At 38.2% G+C, this 27,581-nt stretch overlaps 1 protein-coding gene across 3 annotated transcripts in view; it reads right to left on the bottom strand.

The window, feature by feature from the left end:
- Nucleotides 1-27,581, bottom strand: part of CADM2 (cell adhesion molecule 2) — a 591,021-nt gene that overhangs the window by 53,045 nt on the left and 510,395 nt on the right. For all 3 annotated transcript variants that reach the window (XM_042037859.1, XM_042037861.1, XM_042037860.1), the window contains one exon: nt 14,960-15,138. In XM_042037859.1, coding sequence (XP_041893793.1) covers nt 14,960-15,138 — 179 coding nt within the window. The remainder of the gene's footprint in view (nt 1-14,959; nt 15,139-27,581) is intronic.

The following is a 27,581-nucleotide window of genomic DNA, read 5'->3' as shown; positions in this document are numbered from 1 at the left end:
CCATATGGATCACTGTGCTTCATAGAGGGTGTGCTGTTCCATTTTATGCCAAAAAAGAGAATTACAATTTGACTTGTTTCTAGTCCTGTAGGTCTTCTGGTCATTTTTTTTTAAATGCAAGACAAACCTATCTTGTTTCACCAGCGAGGAACACGTTATCATCCAGGACTCCTTGCTGGCAGCTGCTCAGAACATGCTATCTCAGGGACTACGTAGATTTGTCCTCTTGAGCTTTCTGTCAGGGAGGATCTTAACAGAATGGATTTGCAGATTTCTGCCCAAGAAATCTGTGTTGGAGTGAAACTTAATTCCATTTCCTTGTCTTGCAATTTCTGATTCTAGTTGTACACAATGTTCAGCTGAAAATGAATTTTTGTTTATGTCTCTCATGCCACCAAATACCAAGGATCATTACGATCAAGGGACTTTGCAGAGTGGAACTTTTTAATTCAAGTAGCCATACCCAAATCACTGCACCAGACTGCTAGTTCAATAATACTAAGGTATTAATCCTTAGCCTCCTGTGAAGCAGAAAATAGCTATATTTTGCAGATGGGGAACCAAAGAAGATAGAAACGCCATGCTCAGAGATCTAGAAGTCAAGCAATAATTGTTTCCATTAATTTTGAAACCTCACTTCTAAACTGGATGTTTGTTGACAGACCAGACATTCAGTGAAAAATCCAATAATGTAATTAAGTTGGTATTAATTTCATCATCCTGCTAGCTTTGAAATGCAAATAATTCATGGAGAACTAATTGTTTCCATAAAAGCTGTTGGAAATAGAAAAGGGGTTGACCTTCATGCCAAGGGACAAACATGGACTCTTTGTCACTTATGTTCCACAGGTTATACATGTGAGGCTTGAACAGGATATTCAGTAAGAGAGATGGGCTCCTGACCTCTCTAGTGGCACAGGGAGGCTTCAGCTGAGCTGCAAATGCTCAGCCAAGAACCCTCATTTCAGTGAGGACCTGACATAATGTCAGAGCTCAGTGCCTGCAGAGACTGAGGAGGGCTCTGAAAAGGTGTTCCTCATGGCCACTGCTGCCTGTTAACATGCCACAAGCTGGAGCCAGGGGAGGGCAGCCAGCAGGTAACCTGAAGGCTAATTCCCAATGGATGGTGGAAAAAGGGGGAACACCCAATCTGGGCTCGGTGTGGAGGCGCCTCTTCAGCAGAGGCACAGATGCCAAGTGCTTAGAAGTCGCAGAGCAGTGTTGTACAAGATCGGCTCAAAGCAGTGTCGAGCCCACCTGCTCAAAATTTCCTGTTTGCTTTTCCTTCTTTCTTGAATTGATGCTGCGTTCTCCTTGCTAAGGCAGAAGACATCCATCCATTTAAGTGCAGGGAGCCTGGATAATTTACTCTCCCTGCCAATTTGGCCCTAAGCATTTTTACTCTCCATTTCCAAAGAAATGAGAAATGGTTCTGTTTGGTTTAGTGGGCTTATGTGAAAGATAGATCTGACCTATAGAAAATATTTGACTTTTTGGGTAAAAACACAACCGATATTTTGACATGACTGAGCACAAATCAGACAACAATAGCTGCAGTTGATAAAAATGTAAAAGCTTTTGTTTCAAGCCTGACAAAGGCTGACAGAAAAATTAAAGGAGAGAGTGATAATGATGGATGGTCCTTGCTGTATTTTGACTGAGAATGAAAGAAATTTTAAGTGGTAAACTGAACTGAGTGATGACCTACCTGGGAAACAATCTCACTACTCTGTGAAAAATTTAATCAGTCTGTGGTATGTAGCACTAAATAATTTAACAAGGTTTTAAATTCAAAGGGAGCTGCATTTACCTTGCTCCAAGAAAATGGGATTGAACAAAAGGATCACTCAGCTTGAACATCATGTGCCAATAGCTCCTTAGCACTTAGACTGAATGATCATGAATGCTCATGGACATGAGGTCAAGGGGTTCTTTTTACTAATTGATTCAGATTTATGAAACTCTGAAATGGCAATTATGTGCTTGACATTTTTTGCTAGCAAATCAGATGTCATTAAAAATATCCAAACCCTTTTAACAAAAGCTCCATGTAGATCTATATCCTTAGTTATACCAATAAAGTCTTCCGGTGGATAAGTTCATGTTGCAATATGTACAGCTGGACTAAAATGGCTAAAAATTAGGCACTGAAAAGAACAAATTAGGAACTGGAAAGAACAATAGCTTTCTTTTCTTAGAGAAAGTTTTATACCTTGCTGGTCGGTTTGTGGTTTGTTTTTTAGATTTCTTCCCTGTTTCAAAAGCAACAGGTTTTAGTAGCAAATGAAGGAGGAAGAAGTATTAAAAATTACAGCAAAAAAAGACTGTTTCCTTGTGTTTTCAAAGAGCCAAGCAAAAAACTGGAATCTACACATCCCTGGCCCACATTCTCTAATTAGAAAGTTAAGAATATAACTCAAAAGAACAAAGCCAATTTCAGTATTAGCACTTAGCACTGGCAGTATGGTGTTGTCCCACATCACTTAAAATGAGGGCCTGATATCACACTGTGGCACATTTTACAACACATGCTCTGATCAGAATTGCTCATGACAAAATAAAAAATGCTATGAATATGAAAAAACAAGGTGTAGTAGCAAGTTATTTCTGATTATGCCATCTCATTTGACACTGAAATATGAAGAAGAAGTTAGCTGCCCTAAATTTTCTTGAAAGAACTCCTGTAGTGAATATCTCATTTATTTTGTGCACCAGAGCAACAGCAGGACTCACAAAGACCACAGGTGTGTGAAAGGCTGATTTTCCACAAGTAAAGCCAGGTCAGGCTCAGGACAGATGAGACAGCTGTCAGAAAACAAGCAGCTGTGGCTCTCAGGCCGCTGAGAAGGAAGAAGCAGTGGGATGGAAGTGCCTCAGTGTGGTAGGAAAGACATGGCAAGGGAGGGTAAGTTTGTAGGGCTGAGAGCAGTGACCAGCTTTGACTTCTCTCCTCCCCCAGGATGCATCTGCCCAGACCCAGGTCAGCTGTAGATAGAGCTGTGGGGCCTTGGGCCAGGCAGGCAGGCAGGAGGGGTATTTAGGTAAAACCCACCTCTGGCACCTTCTGTGGGCACCCTAACAAGCAGAATATGCTGAGTAGGGGCAGCACCCACCCTGCCCCTTGCACAGATCAGAATCTGAGATTTAGTAGACACTGGGACTATGTGCTTTATAATGCTCATGGGTACTTGCTAAAAATTCCAAGAGTAGCAGTAAACACAGAAAGGAAAGGTCTTTTTTTTTTCTTTAAGGGATATTAAAACGTGACCTTTCTGCACAGCACCAGATGTTGCCCCAAACATGGCTTTGTCATCTGGAGACTGGGGCAGTCTGCTGCACACACAGTTGGCAGAGCTGCACAGAGGGACCACAGGAAGCCTGAATGAAGCATTTCACAGGAAAGCATCTAACATGAACATTTGAGTATTGCACTGGTGGCTCATAGCTTTTAAAATGTCGGCTCTGACCTTTGAAGCCCTCAGTGCTTACTTTAGGGATCATTTTGCTCCCCACAGCACTCCACTGAATTTGCTATCATCAAAAGCACTCTGACTGCAGCTCCCTTGAAACAGAGACAGAAGTTTGCAATGAAGGCCTGGAGATGCTGGAACACGCTCCCATTTCACCGTCTGTCAGACTCATTGTTTGTCACCGGCCCAGCCATTTAAAAAGCTCCCTGTCCCTGCTCCCAGTGAAGCAGAAGAATAAAAGGTGACATAATGTACTGTCTCACAATACATTTACCTATTGCTGCTCACTTTTGGTGAGGAAGATTGTATTATCTGCAACATTTGGACTGTAGGAAGCTAATAGGCTGTAATGCCTTATTTCTTAATTTCTATTTGTGCTAAAACCAGGTGACACACACAGAACATAAAGGGATAGATTTGACAAAATAACAACTTAACCAGGTGATTAGATATTGAAAATTATGTTAGTGCAAGAAAAATTTAAATTCTCAAGTAGGCAAATTCTTTAATACCGAAGAGTCTGTTTTCAGGCCCTCTAGGTTTTACTTTATTAATGGTTATTAGTGCAAGATTTACCTCTGAGGCCAAATCAAACCAAGTATTCAACAGTAAGATTAATCTTCAGTTTTCTGGAGTTATATGAATATAATGCAGATTTCAAATTACTCCAGAAGTACTGCAAGGCCTAATTTTTTCCCAAACTTGGCATAAGTTTTGCCAGCAGTTGAAAAAAGTCCTTTCCAATTCAATAGTAGTAAAAATAACAAAGCCTATTATTTTAAAGAAGTCAACCCATCACAAGACAGACAGAGATAGATGAGATAGATATCTCATTAAAGTAGCTACAAATACCGCACTGAAGCTCATGCAACTTGCCTGAAAGAAATTAAGTAAAATTTGCAGAGCATGCAACAGGCTAAGAAAAAGAATTTGGTAATTCAACATTTTAAAAAAATAAAAAGGTAAATTTTTAGAGTGTTTTTTGACACTAGAGCCTCAAATGAAGATGCTCTACTTATAAAAGGTATCTCTGTATATGTCCTGCTTGTTCACAACTCTACATTAACAAAAGCAGAAACAGTAAAGAATGGACCTCTGCCTTGAGGATCTGTGAGATCAGTTTTTGGGCAATGCAGACCAAACTTTAGGAAAAAAGAGACAGTATTATTCCCACTTCACAGCTGGGGAAATGAACACAGAAGAATTAAGTGGAATGTCTTATATTTTACAGGGGCGTTCAGAACAGATCTCCTGAGGCTCATTTTAATCCTCTGCTAAAAAAAAAAAAACCACCATAAAACCAAAACCTCTCAAAATTGCATTTAAAAAAGCAGTTGTCCTTATACCTGCAGTGCCAATTTCACTGCATTCAGGACAAAATGTTACCACAAAAGCCACCAAACATCTTGTATGAATAAAGCCAGCACAATTTTCCCCAGAAGCACACCATTCTATCAGTATTAATACGGTTTTCTAGGCCCATTGCCACTGCTTAAAAATCACATTAAGGCTGTGATGTTCATTTTTATTCTTTTTAAGTAAGCAGACAAGCCATATTTCCTTGTTTTTCCAGGCCATAAAATAGAGGTATTCAAAATTAAATGAAATAAAGTACCAGCAGCTGGCCCTTGAAAACCTATAAGGAAAAGCTAATGCACAATACAAATTCAGACACCAGCAGCCTTGAACAAAGATGACAGCTTTCTCAGAATGACACTTGACTCTTTCTGCAAACATAAAAAAAAAAAAAAAGAAAAAATTCAAAAAGCTCAGCCAGAATTGCACTGAGAAGAAGAAAGAAGGTATAGAGAATTTTCCAAAATTTCCTTAATTATGGGCACATGTGTTGAAACTAAATGGAGGTAAACAGATTGCTGATCTCTATTTTATTACAATTGCTACTTTCATTTCTCTGAGAAATTCAGGGCAAATCACTGAAGTTGCTTAAACAACTCCAAACTCACTGCAATAATTCTAAGGTTAGTAAAGAGAGATAACAGGGACTGACATTTATTTTAAATAAGTTTATTTCAAAGTAAAACCAAAGGATCCAACACTAATCTGAAACACTTTATCACAGTGGGATGGCTGTATCTTATTGAAAATCACCTTGGGAAAGTGACTGGCACTTTGCAACCTAAAACATAGATTTTTGCACTTCATGGCACTGTCTTTGACTAATACACTTAATTCTCACATTCCTATCACCAAAGTACACTACCTGAGAAAATAAGGCCCTATCTTTCTAGCTGTCAATCTTTTATGCTCTGTTTTTTGGGTTTTTGGCGTTTTTTGTCCTCAAAAGAGTTCTATACATGTAGTTGAATTCCTGCTGTGACTCTTTGGCTTTGTATAACACATAACTATGAATGGTGGGATCCATGCAATATTGCCAAGACTTAATTTTGTAAAAATTATCCAGCTTCCCATCAAGCTGGCAGATATTTAGTACCCTAACTATTATGCCATCAAGCAGGATAGTTCACCCATGGAAATAGCAGGGTTTTTTATAAAGAATGCTTGATCGTATCTGCTAATTTACTTTAAACAAAGTGCAGTGCAAAGAAATTTCAGTTCCTGCTCTGGAATGATGAAAGCCATCCAGAGCTCTCCTCAGTCAAACACTTCAACATGTCAGCATCCCTCAATCCTCCCTGCTGCCCACCAATCAAGGATTGGGAAACCTGCAGAAAATGTAAACTACAGAAATCACTGGGGGAAAACCAAATCCACTACTGCAATGACCCACAATAATACCTGAAGAATAAACACTTGGCCCACTCCTCAAGTTTTTCCCTGCCAAACTTTCTCCTGTCCTTCCTCCTCCCCTTTGATTTGTTTGTTTCTACACTTGTCCTGAGGATTAATAAGCTGAAAGATAAACCCTCCTCAGGCATGAGGTTACCAAGAAAAACAATTTTTTTTCTTCAAGGGAGTAAGCAAGCTGTGTGGATACCAATGAAAGGAAAGCAAAGGGTCCTGACTAAAAACTGCTGGGGTCACTGTCACAAATGACACATCAGCTTATACGACAACATGAACACCATCAGTCGGGGCAGAGATCTGGAGATCTCTTCCCAAGCACCTGCCAGGTGAGTTCCTTCACGCATATTGAGAGCTTTCTCAGTGCTTGTGAGGGAACCACAGCCTGGAGAAAGAAGTCAAGGCACTGTGGGACATCCTCAAATGGCAGATTCCAAGCTACATCAGCTTTGGTAGCAATGGTCTTACTGGGTTTTTGCTTCGTTTTTTCTCCTTGCACATGAGGATGGTTTTGAGATACACCCTTACTGTCCTCCTGGTTATTTTTGGGTCTGCTCCCCTTTCCATAGGAGTCATGCAGAAAGATTGATGCCAAAACACTCTGGAATCCTTGAGACAAAGTCACATTAAGGCATAGCAAGTCAGGGTAAGATCCAATGCAGAAAGTCTGTGACAGGATTCAGCAATAAAAAACGGGACTTTAATTACAAAGCAAAGGGAGTTTTATAATATTGCATCAAGAATTCAAGCAGTAAGAGCTAGAAAAAATATTCTGTGATTGCAGCATAGAGGATTCCATTTTGGAGGAGGGGCTAAAGACACTTTGAATCCCAACACAAATTCAGACTGAATCTATGCTGTGAAGAGAGATGTTAAGAAGACTTTTAAATTTTGTTTAGGCAAATTTCAAATTCTTGTAGGTTTGTTCTGTTTCTTATTTGAAAGAATACTGAAAACAAGTGGAGAAGTACCTTAATTGCTCTAAGAAAAATGCTAATGGAGTACTGTAAGAAACATTTTACTGAATATCTTTCCTTTATATAACAAAGAAATGCAGGCTAAGATAAACTCCAGAAAAATTCACTAAGTAATTAATAATTAAACTTTAAACAACAAAAATAGAGTGATCAGTACTAATAAATGCTAATATAAAATTATGGATGATAGCAATATGAATGGTTGAGATAAGCTAATTATCTACTTCTCTCTGAGCCTCCATGCTCATCTTCCTATGTGATCAGAGGCCTCAGATACAAAAGTTCTCAAAGCCCTCTAAGAAAGATGCATGTTTTTTTTGAGATGCTTTTCTCTACCCCTCTCAGCCTCCAAGGCATTTATATCTATCTCCAAGAGGATTCACAATCTCAGCTGGAACAAAGCACAGTTCTGACATATCACCTGGCATGACCAGTTGTCATTTTAAGCAATATCACTTAGATAATGTTCTGTTTTCTTTCCTGAATTGAGTGAAACACTGAGGAAGCTATTCTCAAAACAAAGGTAAGTTATGGAAGCACCGTATGAGGAAGAAAGAGACTGGACACCCTAATCTGCCCTCCACCACCTCCTGGTGCAGGAAAGGCTACAATTTAGAAATCACTAAGTCACTGCAGTATTGTCTTTATGGTTTGGGTTTCCTGAATAATAAATGATCTAGATAGAAACAGAAGATCATTAGCAAATATTAGATTATAACTTTATCATCATTCTCAAGTGAAATTATTGAGTTAATGTTTTCTTCATGAAGGTTGCATATGATGTTCATAGACATGGTAATTTTGCAAGCTGGCATCTCAAAAAAACCCAAAAAGGCTCAGTTTAAGTGAAGTTCAGGAAAATTGGGGAGTATAAGCAATAGCAAAGGGTGAAAAATCAAAGAGCAAGCTTTGCTACTACAGCAATTCAGTGGTAACAAACTAAAGCCTTATTTCAGAAACACACAGCACTGAAAGTCAGTTAAAACAGTTATTTTCAAAAAAAGCAAGATGGATATATCTGGTATCCACACAACATTTTCTTTTTCAGAAATCCCATAAGAACTGTCACATCAGCCAATAATATGTGCACAAGAAAATCAAGTATTTTCCAGAGCTGCGTGAGATTAAAGACTTTGTCCAAAACCACAGGTTTTAGAACACATAGAAAATGTATTCAAATAGGAAGGAGCTTTACATATTAGAATATACTGTTAAAGGTTACATTGATCTATTCTATATATTGTTATTGTTATATTGTTAAGGAGCCTGGGGAGAGATTTCCTGCTGCTGAAATACTCTGCATTAAATTATTTCAGTAAGTATTCCAGTATGAAATTAATTTTAAAAATTCTTTTATATGTTATACAACAAAAATCACTTCATTTTAGAAGTTTTCTTTCATGAGAAACAGTATATTAATGTAAAAATGTACGTGTCCAACATATTCCCCAAAAGTGTTAGGGTGGTTTGGAATGTTATTTTCTTGACCTTTCCAAAATACTTTTAAGCTTATCTGGAAAAGAAATTTGTATCTTACTTTTCTTAAGTCACCATAAATGAAGAAAGATCAGTTCACACAGCTCAACTATACACCCCACTATTCAAGTATTTATCAACAAAAAGCAATTTCAAAGTAGTTGCCTTGAGAGTGTTCAGGGATAACAGCTGGACAATTTATCCATAAAATTAAGCCAACAACTCCACCACAAGTTTCTGGACAGACTTTTCATACCTGAAAATGTCAAGTAAAGACTATTCTTCTTCAGCCCAATAACAAAAGCTCTATTATCCAATGATTTCCTAATTCATCTGACTGCAGGAAATTCATCTGCACTGTGCTTTAAGGTCTGGACCACCTCTTCTAAACAAACTAAGAGTCTTCTGGAGAAGTCAGCTTTAATGTTGTGATAATGATTTAATACCTTAATGTCATTTGAGAACATTGATGTAAAATTAGATTACTTCAACACAATTTGAAGGGCTATGCTTTGAAGAAGATAGCTTGGGGGAAAGGAAGGCTTTTGAGACCAAGAAAATATTCAGGAGCATGCTTTTATTAATTTATTTTCCAACTGAAAGCCCAGGCTCCTTTTTCTGCAAGTTATCTTCTGTACTTTTAAATTTATTTTTACTTCTTATCAAATGGGAATAAGGAGAAACTTTTCACCTTTGTTTTAAGGACGCAAAACTGAGACTTCTTTCTTTTATGTCAAATGAAGATACAAAAAAGAAAAATCTCAAAACTAAAAGGCACAGGTAGTCACATACACTGAATTTCTACCTAAGTCCTAAGAAGTCTTCTGAGTCTCATATTCTTGATATGCCTTGATTGCTATGAGGGCAATGTCAGGGTTTTTTACCAAACTCACCCATTATTGTAGCTATAAATGTTATTATTGTTACATCACACCGATTCTCTTTTTGCAAAGCCCAAGCTTTGTTCACATAAAGGCAAGGTGTTCCCATAGGCAGAGAAAGCCTTTTCTCTGAGGTAGGTGTGTGTGTGTGTGTGTGTGTGTGTGTAAATGAGACATTTTAACTCAGAAAACTTTAAAGAAGGAAACTTTAGAAACTGTCCAGTTACCTCAACTTGTAGGATCTTAACACCAAAACACAGAGCAGCCAAGATTACTGATGAATGTGCTGCTCCACAAGGATGCGACTTCCTTTCCCTCCCAAATTTTTTTATGTGGTTTTTGTTACATGTTTATGAGGATAAGGGGTCCAAAAACACTGCACAAGATTTACCAGACGTCTGTAGTGAAAATATTTTCAAACTGAAAGATCTATTGCCTATTCAGCAAGCTTAGTTTTGAAAGAAACCAGAAAATATCGTCACCTCCTCAATTTTCTTTCAATTTACTGCTTTACTCAGTTTCTACCTTTATGGAGAGATATGCCCAAGTGAGTTAGAGGAAAAAAGGAAAGAGACTGAGCCCCTATGAGGATATCACAGCAGAAATGAAACGTAACAAAAATCTGATTGTGGGCAAATGAACTGACAAAGACAAAAGAATCTAGAACAGATAGAGGTAGAAGAGTTTGTTCAATTTCATGTGTTTGGATTCCACAGAGCTTCCACCAATTTTAAAAAAACTAACATAGATGTACAAGTGCATTGTGCTGGAATTATTGTTGGGCACAGAAGGTGAATCTCTATAAATGTATTTAGAGATAGGATTTAATAAACTAAGGTGTCTGGTGCAGATTTGGCATAGTGTTGTTCCAGATATGGAGAACAGTCAATCACAGAGATTTAGAACTAGACCAAAAAATGAAGAAAAAAGGGGGAAAAAAAAGACCATGAAAGAAGGAGAATGGATACAAGGGAGAGGATTCCAGGAAATGCAGAGTTTAAGATCACAGTTAACGAGAAGTTGAGACCAATGTGGAAATACTTGAGAATCTACTGAACGGAAGCAGCAAATATAATTTTAAATGCAAACTTCCAGCACAAATAGCAAAAGAGGCCAAATAGCTTGTAAGTTTGGAAAGTGAAGAGATCAAGCACCAGGCTTAAACAAACAGAAGAGAATACTTTTCCCTCAAAGCACATAACTAAATTCAGAATCTTGTTGCCACAGGTTACTCTGGAAGCTAAGATGACAAATGTTTTTGAAATGGGACTGGACAAGCAGGTGGAATATAAATAATGTCAGAGTTAGGAAAGATGCAGTGGAACCTCTGGTCTTACACATGGTAGGAGATCTTCTGTTTGAAATCGTATTTCAAAATACTAATGAGAATGTAACTTGGTCTTTCAGTTACCTTTATGTGCAAAAAATAGCTTGCCCAAGGAAAAAAAAAAATATAAAATTGAGAGGCTGGAGACAAAGAAATGTTATGCCACTTTTTATTCTCCAGAGATCCTAAGTAACTGGCTCAAATGCTTTCCACTGTAGCTCTAATTTGGGCAATAAGAACTGCCTTGACCATCCACAGCTGCTGATTCATGTTCATTTCTATATTGCTCTTCTAGATAATTGCTGCACAACACATAATAGCTCTGAATATTTCAATTAATTTAATGCCTGGCTGTAAATTGGCATATCAGGATATTCCACCGAGGTACTCTGTTTCAAACAGGCCTGCAAATTATCAGCTGCTGCTGTTTCCATTAGGAAGGTTTCTCAACGATGTGGACTTCTGTCACTCACTCCACCACGATGCTGAGCTGAGTCTTTGGCAGTGACACCCAGAGGTTATGAACTACTCCCACAAGCACAGCAGCTGTGTCTTCAGGTTGATTATGATCGAACACCTCCATCCCCAACTCCAGCTAAATCACTGCACTTATTACCGGAGCTCTGCAAGCAGAGTCTATGTTTTTGGGTTGAGCTACACGAGTTTGACAGTTTGCTCTGTTTGCTGATGATTAATGACTAGTATTTGGACAAAGGCAAACAAAAATTCTTAATAAATTGGAAGAGAGTGAAAATTGCCTGGGGCCCATTACCAAAGAAAGGGTGTAATATATCTAGCCAGAATGTGCACTTCTAAAGCACTAAGCTTGCCAATTAGAATACAGAAATGACAACAGCTACAGGCATTAAAGCCTGTACCTTTGTTACTGCACGAAACAAATGTTTGAGCAAACTACATGTCTTGCCTTTGTGCTTCTGCCTATAAACTCTGACTTTGTACCCACCTTCCTGCTCCACAGAGTACTTTTTGACATTTATTATTAACAATAAATGTTAAGAAAAATGAAATTAGCAGTCACATTGATTCAGCAAAGCAGCATGAGCATACTTAATAGCTCAAGCCTTTTACCTCATTCAAATAGATTCAATTTCTCTGAAGTCTGGTTTCTTTAATTATACAAAAAATCTAAAAATAATGTTTATGTTATCAACTACTAACTGTATTGCACAGATTGCCATTCATCTGCTTATAGTAATATTTTTTTCCACTGTCATCACTTAACATCAAAACAGGATTACCTCATCAGCACTCACAGTGGAAAAAATATTACTCTTCCATATAATTTTGTGTTTAGGTTGGTCCAGTTAAAGGCATGAGACACTCTTTGCTTGGTTTGTATAATTAATACATATAAATAATTTGCTTACCCTTAATCTCTAATTATGATAAACTGTACCTTCCATTTTTAGGCAATCTTCCCTCTACACTACAGCTGTTTAAATCTTCTCTGAGTTAGGAAGATAGCTTAAAAAAATTGAGAGAATTGGGAGATTAGGTATCATAGAGGGGGATTTCATAGGCGGAAGAAAAGAAAAAAAGCTTTTACACCATTAACAAACAGAGAGAAAAATCTGTTGAAGCAAAAAAAGGAAGGAATAAAATGTATGGAAATCACAGCACACATAAGAAAAGGAAAGCTGTGAATCATGTTGCACTTCCCTGCCTCTGCAGAGGATGCCTTCCACTGATGTCCACTGTTTTCTCACACAAGCTCGTGTGGGAAATCTGGCATGTACCTTGTCTTAGAAACCTGATATTCAAGGTAAGAAGCGATGTGATAAATGAGCTCTAACAAAGGAGTAGGAGAAAAAATTACATCAACATGTTAAGCACAGGAGAAAAAATGAGAGAAATCAAAGGATGCTTCCAGATATATTTAGGAAGACAAAAAAATACATCCTCTATTAAATAGAAGGATGCATGTCAGCAAATGATAAAAAGTAGGTTTTCTAGCCCACAGAGAGAAAAAATATTGTATAATTTTAGGAGGATTATGTTTCACTAGAGACATTAATGAATGTAATGAGCTAAAGTAGGGGTAAGGCTGCTTAAATTTATCTATACAACTGATTGTGCCATACTTGATAAAATAATTGTCAGTCTCCTCTTACTTAAAATAAACCTAACAACTCTGAACCCCAGTAAGCTGTTAAGTACTAAACATCATCTCATGCTCTGTCACATAACTCTGTTTCAGAAACCTCGGAAGCACCTGACATTTACCTTCTCTAGTTCCACCGCTGGAATCGCAGAAATGCAATTAGGAAAACTCGGGTACTCATAACAGGAAAGGTCAGCAATGAGCAAGCTAAACCTGATAACATGCCTAATGTGCTGCCAAACATAACAGAATACCTCCCTGATAATGAATGATTTTACAGACTGCCAGGAAGTTGATGCAAGATAATCAGATCAACAGGGGACACGCCACTGTGTGAAAGTGGAAATGGTGAAATATTCTTTGATAGAGTTCTACTGCAGAGTCACTGCTGGTGGAAAAAAATCCGCCGTTATAAAAGGCCATCTTTTTGGAAACAAGCACATAAATAAATTGGGCAGAAAACACAAATGACAGAAGTTTCAACATATGGTAAGTGCAGAAGCCGTTACCTCATCAAAGGCAGAGCACTTTGTGCCTGCAGCCAACAACCAACACACCACCACCTCTGGGATGCAAAAGACAGTTTTCCTTTTCCTCTTCTTTTAGCAGCCAATGTAAGTAGAGGTTAGAGGGTTTAGTTTTTCTGTTTGTCTTTAACACAGAAATACTCACGCAGCTGTACAGGCTCTGTGTTCCTCATGCAAAGATCTCCTCCTTATTTGTGTCACTAATCCTACATAAACTAGTGGTGAACTTTGAGAAAAATGAAAAGTAACCTAAGTGTTTCTTTTGATAAATGACATTTCATCAACAGTGCCAATAAATATCTCATTACTGAAAGCAGCACTTACTAGAATTTTTATGCCAAATACCCAGAGGCAGGTTAAACCTGTAGTGAAAAATGTTTGATACCTTACAACCATGAAGGAAATGTATACTTGTTGTAACCAAGTTTAGCATGAGCAAATAAAATCTATGTAATTCTCTTGTCCATTTAAAGACTACAATTTGCATTAAATTTTTTCATTTTATTTTGTCATACTTACAAGAAATTGCATTAAAAAAAGAGGTAGAAAAGTACTATAATGAACTACAGTGGAGCTTCTGCCTCTATATTCTCTTATATTAAAATTCAAATTATGGAAACCATAACCTTCCAGGAATTACCGGTGATAAGAGAACATCATGTTTTGAGACTCCTAGAATCCAAATTGCAAGGCTGTATTAAAGGCAAATGCTAATTTTACAGTATAGTCTCCCCTATAGCTGAGTTATAGCAATCTATTTCATGACTGGTGTAGAAGACAGATATTCTTTTCACATGACATATATTGTTGCCTAATTTATTAGGGGGTGAAAAAAACTCAAGTGTAATTTCACGTGAATCTTCCTATTTTTCCATTTTATTGGAAGTAATATAAAACATTTAGGACATGACACAGTTTTGAGGTCAGACTTTAATGATGTGCCAGGTGATATCAGCTAACTTGTATGAGCTGAATTTTCTCAGTGGCAGGTTGTAACTTGTGTGAAGTATCCGATGTCCTGTCTTTGGTGGTCTATAAAAGCTAAGCAGAAAACCTCAAGCACACATCTGTCTGATATTTCTCTTCACATATCCTTCTGTAACCAGCTTTATCTGAACAGCTGCGCCTGAGGTAAGTATTTATGAAACAATACCCACACACTGCAAAACATTTTTACAGGTGCTTACTTAGCAAAAAGTTCACAGCATAAGTGAATATATTTTGTTTAAACTGTAAGAAGAGAGGCGTGCCAATAAAGGAAAGACAACACACTCCCCACAGCTAGACAATAGCATCAATAAAAGTGCAATTACACTTCCAACTCTTTCTTGCTATTCTTTCCATAATGACCATAAGCAATTGTATCAGCTGGAAATGTTAAATATGCATAGCATGCACTAAGGAGAGCACACTCACCATGTACTATCAGGACATATTCTGTGCTGTTTCGGCCAATGGGATTTTTTGCTTCACATCGGTATGTGCCATTGTCTGTTTTGTTTAGGAAGCTGATGCTTAAAACCCTGCCATTGACAACCATTCTCTCTGGATCTGGTAGTTCTCCACCATCCTTTGTCCACAGTACGGGTTCTGGCCTGTTGGATCAAAGCAAGGCATTTATTTAGACACATGGAACACGTACATCAGAAGTAGCAGCACCAGAAACTTATGAATAGTCACCTACCACCAAAGAATACTTGAATTACTGGATCTAATGAACTGTCACTATTACAACCTTACCATCCTGGATGCGCACTGCTAGAGAAAGTGAAAGAACAAGAAGAGAAATAAGAAAGAAGAGAAATAAAAAAGGAAGCAGAACGGTACTGCAACAGGCCAAAATCTTTCCTAAATAAAATACAGTTCTCCTGAGGTTTCAGGGCCCACAGATGCTTGGCTAGGTAAGAGCAAACAGGATGATGTGGGTGTAAGTGGTTTGTAAATGGATTCTCAAATTACTTAGGCCATTCACATTCATGAGTGAACTTGAATGCACTGAGTATTTTTCCTGAACCAGGCATATCAGTCCCAAAGTAGCACGTGTTACACACAGCCTAAACTTGTTTCTGTTGCTGTGCTGTGTCACAGCACATCCCTTTTCCCACCTTTTCTTCATCCTTCCCTTAAATAATTCCTTGTTTCACATGTTACCACAAGTAATGTAAGATTTAACTTGAAATCCTGGATATTCTTCTCTTGTGAAACCTTTCGTCTTGTGCCTGATGCACTCACATCAAACAGACCAAAGGCAATGCCCTGGCAGCAATAACCCCCTAGGCAAGGTAAGGGCACCACAGAGAAGGGGACTGGCAGTCCTGCAGGTTCACATACACCTTCCCACTGGCAAGGGATACCTAACTCTGTCCTAGAGACTCTCAAGAAGCTCCACAGTCCCTGAGATCTGCCTAACAGACAGCAGGATGTATTTATTACTGGCATGCAGCCTCTACTTACATGTAACAAGATATATTTTCAAATTTACATGAGGGAAATCACCAAAAAGACAGGCCCATAACTGGGAATGAAAGGTTGGTTTACTGCATCTTGTCTGTGTCACAAGCAAACAGAGCATCTCAGGACCTTTTACACCAGTCACTTCAGCAGGATATTCACAGCCTGGGGATTCAATGCTACCTTGCTTGTAGCTGGTAGCTCTGTGCAGTATTAGCCCACATATCAATCTCTATCCAAACCTGCATGTGTATGACTCAGTAATAAACCAAAATATAATACACAAAAATTAGCAGTTGCTGGATTAGTCACTAGTCTTACTCAAGAAACACTTAATTTGACTAATTTGAAGCAGGTGTTTAAAGCCTATTAGATATAATAAGTGCTAAGAAAAAGAATTAAACCTAAATACTTAAGGAGAAACATTTAGCCAAAATGGGGCCTCAGAAACAGAAAAGTAGTTCTAATGGCTGCAGTGACATGATTTCCATTTGAGTGAGGCAAGACATGTAAATAAAGGGATTTTTTCTGAAATGCACTTACTTCTATAAAATTCATATTAGTCTTTAAAGAAAAAAACCCTGTACTTACATTTATTTTGAAATATAACAGATCTACACACATTTTAGTAATTGTTAAAGTGTTGCTGAACTTATTACTTAGACTGGCTATTCTCTGAAGTTTTGATTTTTTTTGAGAAAATCATCTGCCCAGAGAATAAAAGCAAGGATTAAGAACTGATGGTGTGATGGGCCTTATTTATACCTTACCATAAATATGTCTTAATACTCTTCCTAAGTGCACTTTCATGAACTGGTAACTAAATACATGAGATACACAATGTACACACTTCCTTTTTGCTTAATGCAAGCAGGGAACCCAGATGTCCTTGCTGGTGCAGAAACATTGCCCTACAGAGTTCACAGCATTAAGGTGTGATTTGCTGTGATATGTTAAGGTGGATTTGTTCAATTTTCCGGCCAGCTCTGCATTGTTTCCCATTTACCAGCTCACCGTGGATCTCTAATCCCAGGAGTGGGGACTCTGAAACACTTCTGCTACAATGTGCACCATTACCTGCATAAATGGCGTGTTAAAGCAACTTCTGTGCAGCGGTAATTTATGGAACTTAGGTTTTAAATTGAAACTAGATGGCATGTCCTAGGGGAAAACCTATAGGATAACAAATAAGTATGAAATGGAACTGCAGATATAAATTATTCAGGGAGCTCTGTCACATTGTAATACATCAACTCTAGTCTTATACAGAGCACTTAGCCATCGTTGCAAAACAATGGGAGGCACAAAAGCCAGGGCTTAGAGAGAGGCAGATCTGCATTCTCTGGGTGTTGGGGAGGCTACTGATCAGCAGTGAATATTCAGCCATCTCGTGCTGTATTTGTGGCAGCAGCAGAGCAATTCCTGGGCAGCAGGCCCATAGTCAACACATCCTGGTGGCCGGGCACCGCTCTCCCTCCACCTCACCGCTCCCGGGCACGGTGGTGCCTAAAGCAGCAATTCTGTCACAGGCACAGAAGTAAATTCTGCCTGCACTGCTGGCAAGCTTTGAGACACTTGGTCTAAAAAATTCACTGGTTAGGCAGAAGTGAGCTAAGAACAGGAGACGTGCTTGTGCACCCAGGTCATCACGCTGCTGTGGTCAGCAACAGCAGGATGGCTGTTCAAGGGAAGCACAGGAGTACATCCATTTTCTGCTGTCCACTCCTCCTGCACTCTGCCAGCAACCACAGTGCTTCTGTCAAGGGTGCTGCAGGCCACACCTCTTGTTCTCTTTTGTATCTACTCATTATTTAGAACTGTTGCCTATGAACGTCTCTAATATCTTTTGGAATCTGCTTATGGTATGTGTCAACTCGACCTCCTGTAGCAATGAATTCTAGAAGTTTCCTACCTGCCCTGCAAAATGGTATTTACTTTTACCTGTTTTACACTGATCTCCTAGAACTGGCAATGAATATTGCAGGACATGGTAAGTAACACTCCTTCATATTATATTCTTCTAAGATATAACAGCCTTGTACTTAGCAGGCCTCTCTCTCCCCCTTTTTCTCTGTTTGTTAGAATTTGATACCTTCTGAGATTATCAGCAGGGAAAAAACTACACAAAAAAAAGGGCAAAGGAATCTTAACTTTAGAGCACATTGGCTATTCTTTCATAATTGCCTTAGTACTTTCATTGTCCAAAGCTGCAACACTGAAAGAAGCTTTCCTTCTCTGTCACAAGGCACAGGCAAGTGAGAATTCCCCACAGTTTGTCCTATTGAAACCTGTCCACAGGTGCAGGTCCAGACAGCAATCTTGCTCAACATTTTGAAAGGGACACTTAGGTTTTACATGCTAAAACACCCGGCAAATATGTACACTCCTAATACTGGACGTGTTTCTCTACTGCATACATCTTTAACATTGCAGAATTTCAGCTTTTGTTTTTTTAATATTAGTGAGTTGCCATAATGCTGTCAATTCCTATGTGAACTGGAACACACAGAGATGTTTGTACAAACAGTACCTTCCATTTGTGCTTACTTTAGGCTGAATCACACTTATCAGTTTAATACCCTTTTTTTTTTTTTTTTTTTTTTTTCCAGAAAATCCTGAAAATATCTTCCTAGGGACACAAGAGCCATAAAGTCAGCATGAGGACTATGGCCAGGAATGCCACTGCATGCTGCCATCTTCACACATCTCATGGCACTGCCAAGCTCACTGACCTGCTCTGTCCTTACAGGAGCACACTGCCTACTAAGTGCCAATGCAGTAACACAAAAACCAAGTCTGTCCTCCCTTTCTTGCTGTATTGGATTAGAGGTGCTTTTCTACATCCACAGTTTAATCCCTCCCATGTGGATGTGGTTAAGTGGAAATGAGCTGTGCTACCACTGAGAACCTGGCTTTGGGTTGCAGGAGGTAGCAGAGCTGAAGCACCAAGATGCTGTTTTCTTCCCAAAAACTCAGCTCTGCTTCTGGCTTACTTATTCTGATTTTCTCCCACTGTGGCATTTTTTAAAATAAAACCAAACAAATTAAGCATGCTGTAGTGAAGTAATACCTCCAAAGACACAGCTCAGCTGTGACAAGCCATGGTATTTCTTGGGCTGGTATGTCTTGCTTCTACTGATTTTTGATGTTGAATTCAGCTGCTTATTGGTGGCATTATCAGAACCATATTAAACTGAAAGAAGCCAGAGATACTAAACACAGGCTTTATGAACAATGACTTCTCTGCCTGCCCCCCAAGAAATCTGAAATCCAGACTTTCTCTGATGAACTGTTAAGTGGGCTTAGGTTTTGTTATAATTTATGTTTAATCCTAACAAAAAAGCCCATAAACACTCAGTTAAAGCCTTAGAAAAGGGAACTGGTTTTTAGTACAAAAACCTGAATTTGTTAACTGTCTTCATGTTAGCCTCAAAACCTGACATAAAACCAAAAAAATTTGCTATTCTTTTCCAGTCAGAATGAAATGGGATTGAAATGAAGGCATAAAATACTGGTGTGAAGTTCCACAATACTTCAGGTTTTATATTGTGGTACTTTTCTTACAAGTAACTGAACAAAGAAATGGTAAATAAAGGAAAACTATTTTCTAGTCTTGAGAGTAGAAAACCTCTTCTTCCAAAATAAGTCAGGGAGAAAGGTAAGGGCAAACTGAAATATGTTGGAAAAAAAAATTAAAAACCACATGTTTGATTAGAAAAGAACACTTAGGCACTGCCTCAGCTTTTCAACAAGTGTTTACATAACATGAAAGTCAACAGTTGTATTTGTCTACATCAATATATTTCCTTTTAGCCCAGGGCTTTGAAATTACACAGGAGTATTTTAAGACAAGTTTCTTAATTTTCCATCCCTTTCTCCATCCTTAACCAAAGGCCAATGATGTTCAGTGCTTCCTTATAATCCTCCTCTCTAGTGATATCTTTATATTTAACTATAATAGTTAACTTACCCTTCATTTAAAAATTATACATGTATTTATTGTATTATGTTTTCTTTTTGAACAAAGGGAATTTAAGCAATGCAATCCATTTCCACTTGAAACCTCTTGGTTCTATTCATTTTTGTTGCCCTTTTCTAATTTTTGTGTACAGAAAGGTCATGTAAAAACCGTTCTTCACTGAGTCCTTAGTAAACAACACTTGGACAACTTCCTGACCCATGATAATAGCACAGAATAACCTTTTCAGTTCCATAGGATCACACTCAGCAAAACCCCTGACCAACCAAAACAACAACAAAAAACCCCCCATGCCATCTTTTTTGCATGTTCAGTCTCACTGAGGATATTAGCATCCAACTGGGTATCTAAGCATCCTGTCAAAATTGTGTAGCCAGTGTGGGTAAAAATAAAGATGGAAGAAAAAGAATTTGAGGAACACTAACAAGGTAAGTAAATTCATTACTTTGAGTAGGGCCCTCTCGAACAACACCTTTTACTTCTCCAAACAGTAAGAAGTATTCTCTGAAGTCCATAAAAATGTAATCTAGTGGATATGCTCAAATGAGTAATGGAAAAGGTATCACAAGATTTATCAGTGTTTCCTGCTGAAAACCTGGTGCAATGTTAGAAGTCATCTAAGGGAATGATTGCTTCATTAATTTGAAAGTTATAGTTTCTCTGTATCAAGAAACTGGATTTTTAGCTTTGTCAGCTAATCATCAGCTTGGAAGTCTGAACTCTGGGGGAACCTCTTGTTTATATAAAGTCTCAGTCTGAGGAGTCATATTGGGATGAGCTGGTTTGGGAGCATTCCATCTATCAAAAACATCAATATCCACAGTCTCTAGCCTTTCACAAAAGGCTTGGATAGATGGATTTTATTTTATAAGACAAGAACTCTCCGTGATTTTCTAGTTTTGCAAAACCTGAGTAACCTTCACAGAGTGCTTTTGTCCCCAGAAGAATTATAAAGAATATCTAAAGTACCTTTCACAAAGTTCTCTTATTTTTTCAGAAAGAAGCTTTGAACATCTGAATTGACTATTATTATATTTGCCTCTACTTTTCTCTTTTAAGCATCTCAGCAGACATAATGTAGCCTAAAAATATTTATAATATCCTATACCAATGCTTTTTAAATGGTTAAAAACTAAATTTCCAAAAAATGTTGAAAAAATGAGGTGGTAACTAAATATAGACTTCAAGCTCTTATATCAAAAATTTGACAAGAATTTACAGCTATAAAGACAACAGGAACAACAAGATGCATTGAGGACAGCTGCCGTGTATTATGTCTTTGAAAAAGGTGCTTAAATAATAAAGAGGTGAAAAGAATCTCACATGGAGTTAGTATTCACCATTTACAGGGGAAAAAAAGAATACGAAAAAATAGAAAAAAATAAAAAGGTATCAGAAAAGGAAAGCAAACAACCAAACCAAACAAACAAAAAACCCAAACACCCTTCATTCCTTACCTTTGTCCTAGACAGATAAAGCATTTTCTTTGTTCATCACAACTATACTTAGGTTCCAGACCTCCCTGCCTGTATCTCGCTTTGGATAAATCAGGCAGTCCTCTCACCCTCGCTGGATTACAGGTGCTAACCAGGCTGATATGATAGACTAAATTTGCAGCTGAAAGTCCTTATCCCTCAGCAGACTGTGACAGCAACTGATTAAAGTGAATCAAGAGTCTTTTCAAAGCAAAGATACTTATTCTTCTATCCAAAGATACAGTGTATATCTTGTTACAGGGTAAGAGAGTAATTTTTCATATTCATATTTCCCCCTATCTACACTCTAATATTTCATTGCAACTGCTATTAAAGTTCCTTTCAGGTTAAAAAACTTTGCCTGTGAGAAGTTGACTGTTCTGTTTCTGCCATAATTATCTTTTTCTTTTTTTGTATTTCCTCTTATCAGGCTGATAATCCATTTCCTTTTATCCTTTAGCAGCTTTAAAATCTAGGACACCCTTTGACCTAAGGCTTTCAACCTTTAACTCAACTGTGCAATGCTGCTGCTCTCTGTCTGGAGAGATTTTCCCAATTGATCCCAAGGCCATTATAACTGCAAATTCTTTGAAACTGCTTACCTCTAGTTTTTCCCTTTGTGAGTATCATGTACCCCCTCCCCCCAAAAAAAACCCCATTTCCTTTGTTAGTCATTTTCAAGAAGGCAAGGCAATATCAGACTAATATTCTGAAAAGTGCCTAATCCATACATATATGTGTGTATATATATATATTTGTGAAGCTTCTTACCTAATTCCAGTATTATTCACAATCTTCTCAGAGAAGTATAAAAACCCTGCTGTGAATAACATTTTGGAGAATGGCTTTCTCATAGTCATGAGACAGATCAACAAGAGAACTTATGTGAAATCAGAAGACAACTTATCGGTGAATTGCATCAGAAATATCCCTTGTATTCTGCTACTGTAAGCAGCAGGGAGGCTAGAAATGGACAAAAAGATTGTCTAAAAAAAAAAAAACAAACAAAGGAAACCAAACAAAAGTTTGTGAGGAAGATGCCATAGGGAGTAGTTGCCATTCTGTAACCTGTCCTCCCGGTATCCCATTTCACACAAATCTCTCCCACATTCTTCATATGCTACACCTGCTTTCAAACTTCTGGTGCCTCATTTCATCCCCCCTCCATTTTCTTTTGCTTTCTCTGAATCTGACCAACTTCCCAAACAACAGACTGGGAATTTCTACTCCTTTATTACTTCTTGAGACATTTCTGCACCAGGCAGGCAACTATATCCATGAAAGGCAAAACTTTCTGAACTTGAATTCATTTAAGCCTCCCATCAGTTATGAATCTAGAAGCAAAAAATAGAGGATGGAGAAAGAGGTTGCCATAAATCCAAATTTTCAAGGCCAGGCCTCCACTTGGGAGCAAATAGGACTGAAGATAAAGAAAACAGGTAAACCTCTTTTAAATACACCATCAGGTCAGGGAATAGGCACTGACTTAATTTTTTTTTTTTCGCAATAAAGCTGGAAAAGACCTGGATATTTTAATGCATTTTTAGTAGTTCAAATCAAAATGCCAAGTATTTTAGAACACTTTGAGTAGCCAGTTAATAACCACACTTTTTTATATGTATTTTAAAGTCTGAGGCTCAAAACATCTTAAGTTCAGAGGAAACACTGTAACCTCTACAGTTTACGAACAGCTTTAATAAGAAGCCTGCTTTAAAACCTTGTCTTTAAAAAACAATGGTATGTATGGCTACACTGTTCATTTTATGTTGCCAGTTTATAAATAATTTATATTTCTTTTAAATTTTAACCAGGAAAAAAGAAAAGTCCTCTACAGAAGTACAACATGTCTTTCAAAAAAATTCCTGAGGCTAAAAAGGCAGAAGGAGAGGTGCAAGCCAGCACAGCAGCAGGAAAGACCAAAAAAAAAAATAAAAGCAAAAAACCAACCAAACAAAAAAACCCAAACCACATTAAACAATCTTATGTCATAAATCCTGCCTCACTTGCTGGGGATCAAAGGCCTTGTGGGAGTGATGGCCACTGTGAGCTAACAGGCAATGGCTCAAGGACAAAGCAGCAGGTAACACTTCACAGGAAACATCTGCAGGTTGGGCTGCTCGCAGCCACAGATTAGATAAGGTGTTTTCCAATTCCCATAAAGTAGCAAAGACACTGCTTTTGTATCAGAATTCTTGTACTGAAGGCCTGATATGGCCAGATTGCACAATGCTGCACCTGTTCAGGTGGGTGCACAATGTACTATCTGCTGTGCAGCCATTCAGCAGCTCTCACAGGCAATGGATAAGATACACCTAATGACACATCAGTAATTAAGGACAAGTGACAGCCTTGGTTTTAGGAGCTTGTGCAAGAAAGCAAGGGGACAGAGACCTCTAGAAGGTGCAACTCTCTTACTGCTGCAGTAGGGGAAGGTGGGCTCCATGAAGCTGCCCCCTAATTGGAGAATGGAAATCCAGCAGAGCCCAGACCCACACTGACGGCCAGGCAGTCTCACACAGGGAAAGAAGGGAGGTCCACTCACAGTAAAACAGTGATGCCCTGAAAGCTTCGTTAAAATTCTGGAGCTGAAAGTACTTTGGATCAGCACTGGAGCACGTCGGTAATACACGCCCTTCCCCTGTTCTGCCTGGGATTGGTGCCATATATTGATGTGCAAATTACAAAGACAAATCCTTTTCCTTTCAGTCTCATAAGCTAAGACCTACACTCTCAGATAAGAGTAGGGAAGGGAAGAGAGGAGAAACTATATACAGATAAGTGAATATAAAGAATAATTGTCACACCTTCCTTAAATATTTTATCGCTGTTCCTAAAGGCTTTTTCTTTCCTGTCAGAGTACAGCTGAAATGATAAATGGCATGTAACAATTTTATTCACATGAAAAATTGTTGATTAAATATTGAAATCTTAATGGCCTGGTTTCACTATAATTCTAGCTCTATATGTTTCTAATTATGTAGTCAGCATTCAAACAGCTAAATCTTTGGACTTGTCATGCTGCTGTTTACACCTTGTTGATTCCTTCTTAACCTTTAACAGCTATTGAGAAATTAGTAGATTATTCTTTTTCATCAGTTGTAAGTAAAGCATGACTATAAGAACAAAGGGTGATGGAAACCGCCGTGGATTAAATGGACAATATCTGAGAAAAAATGTATTTCAAAGACATGCAAATGGCAGCAGTATTAGGATAATATGGTGCTCAAGTGGATGCATCAGAATGGCTGCTGAAAATTACCAGGATTAACCAGGAACTATGTTCTTAATGTTAATGAAGTACTGCTGGGGATAGGAAAGCTGCAGCAAAGCATAATGATGGGATGTGCACACCTTAGTTACTATGCATGTGTCATAGAACAGAGGAAAATAACATCTTCTCATCTGGCACATCCTCAGACCTGTTTATAACACCGTGTCCCTTCACACCAGTTTGCAAGCATCCTGCATCCCCAGCCAGGGGAGCAGGCACAGGGGAAAATACTGATGCATCGGAAATAACAGAGAAAAAACAGCAGAAGGAGCTTCAGCACCACTAACGTTAAATGCTTTACATTTTCCTATTACAGGATTGAGAAAGGTGCATTTTCTTAAGCTAGCCTGGTTTACATAGGTTATGCTGAAGTGCCACATAGAGATAATGGTGAGGACTGCAATAAACAAGAAGCAGGCAGTAACTGCTGCCACACCGCGTCTTCAGTTCCTTTTTCTCTTTTTCCTTAACCAGCATTATGTCTGTTGGTCATATCCTCAATGCCAGTTGAGGTCTGAAGGGTATATCATGGAATTAATGAGCAAATATTATTAGGAGATTTTTTTCCCCTTTGACAAGTCCTTATTTTCAACTGCTTAGATATTTCAGGCTGCCACACTGACAGATGTTCACATGCCTAATTTGCACTGTTTTGAATTTTGCCTTCGCTGTGTCCCAACATTCACAAGAAACTTTGTCTCTGTTATTACAATAAGCCAAGAAATCCCATCTAAGGAACGCCAGCTGCGTTTTCTGAGTTAAGGTCAAATGCTTGCTGGCATGAGAATCAAAGAGGAAAATGAAGAGTGGCTGATTCATTTCTGCTTTTTCCATTAAGTAAACAGTTGAAAATCTCATCCACAGTTATTTGCTTGTCCAAAATACTACTTGTTTGAAATCATTTGCTGTTGATGTAAGACACAGTCAAGGAGAAGCCTCATTAAACTAAAATTCCTTCCTGCACTTGAGGTGCAGTGGCAACACCCAGAGAGCTGATGAAAGCACCAGTGCTGCATCTTGGATGACAAGCAAGGACTTCAGTACCAACCCTCATTAACCAAGGCATGCAGTTCTTGACTTTCGATGCATGTAAGAACATTGTGAAGTTTGGAAGATGAAGCAAAATATCTTTTTTTTTCACCAGGTAAGAAACCATTAATAACTAGCCATAGCAATGACATTTCTAAGATCTTCTGTTGATCTAAGATCTAAGATCTTCTTAGCAAGTAAATATTTGTTGCTATATACAACAGTTTACAGGACCACCAAAGGAATGAAAATACACCATAAAATTTTTGTACCTCAGTTATTTTTTTTCACCAGCGTCAAAAAAAGCTGATGTTGAAGCACACTGTATTAAATCATAATGAATAATAAAATTTTTTATGCTTTCACGATAATATATCCTAATAATAATAATACACTGGGAACTTATGATTATTTGTATTTCAGAGCTAAGTTCTATGCCACGGTTTGTGTCAATTTCTTTTGCATCTAATAATAACTTATGAAATGTTAGTACAATAAAGGGAAAAAGAGACAAACATTATTTACTTAAGAGAAGTTTGCTTTACTTTTCCCAAGTGTGTTATTATCTCCAGACAGAGTGGAGTGCTTTAGTTCACACAAACTTCTCTCACACAGAAAATTATTCATTAGTACCTTCACAGTAGTAATTTTAGCACTGTAAAGGAGATACCCTCAAGCTCTCCATGGGATCTAGCTCCATTAGCATCTAGACCCAGCAAGCCACAACAGCCTTTGTTCAGTTCTTAGAAGCACAGGAACAGCTGTACTGAGTCAGACAAAAAGTTCAGCTAGCCCAGTCCCTTATCTCCAACACCAGGGATAAGCAGATGTCTAGGGAACAGGCCAAGCACAGATCTCAGGCATTTCTAATACCAAGCACAGTTTAAAAACACTCTGTAAACCTTAAGGACTTGCCTTTTCATGAACTTAGGCAGTTTTCCCTTGAATTACTGAATTTTCACCATCTGTCATATCCATCGACAACAAATTCCCAAAGTTTACCAGTCATTTTATGAAAAATCACGTCCTTGCTTTGCAAAAACTGGTTCTTACTTGTTTAACTTACTCTTAAACACTTCTATTTGTAGAGAGAATGAACCAGCAGTCCTTAGCAACTACCTCTGTACCATTTACAATTTTGGAAATATCTGTAATGTTTCCCTTCTATACCAAATAGGCCACCACAAGGTGTGTTTGCTGTGCCCTTCAAGGATTGTTTACAAAATGTTTATAAAATAGGCTTTTCCCTCTGCGAAAGGAATTCCAACCCCATGAAACTTTGTCTTTATTCAGACGTCTGCTAATTCTAGTCTTTTTTATAAATTTTAGTATTTAAGAAGCTCAGATGTCAGTTCTACAGACATCCATATTCTGGGATGTCTCCTGAAGCTCTGTTGTCCTGAGCTAGCCAGGTGGTTTTAGGCATTAAGTTTCCTGTCACAGCTCATAATCCATCAATCTCATCCTTGAATTCCCTTCGAATGCCAGGGTAAAACCTTCTGGTCCTGCTGACTTTCTACTGCTCCTTTTTCCTGTTTGTTCCACAACCACGTCCGCAGTCCATTTAAATCTTCGTGGTGAGCACCTCAGAAAAGAATCAGTCTGTAATGCACCCAGTTTCCTCTGTCACAGAAAATACGGATGTAGCAAATTAATCTGGCTTCCCTTTAAACCTTGATTCTCAGTTGATCTTAAAAAATGTACTGACAAACTTTGAATTATTTAATAAAAAAAACCCCTTTTATTTTCAAGTTTCTTTTCTAGTTATTCCTTACATACTTTTTTTTTCCCCCTGCTTTTTTGGTGGTTTGGCTTACTGAATTTTTATATTTA

The sequence above is a fragment of the Corvus kubaryi genome, unplaced genomic scaffold, assembly GCF_017639235.1.
Source record: "Corvus kubaryi isolate FWS band 111438036 unplaced genomic scaffold, C.kubaryi_AGA036_p1.0 37391, whole genome shotgun sequence".
NCBI classification, from domain to species: Eukaryota; Metazoa; Chordata; class Aves; order Passeriformes; family Corvidae; genus Corvus; species Corvus kubaryi.
Note: the sequence above shows the minus strand (reverse complement) of the source record. Positions and strands in the feature narration are given on the sequence as shown.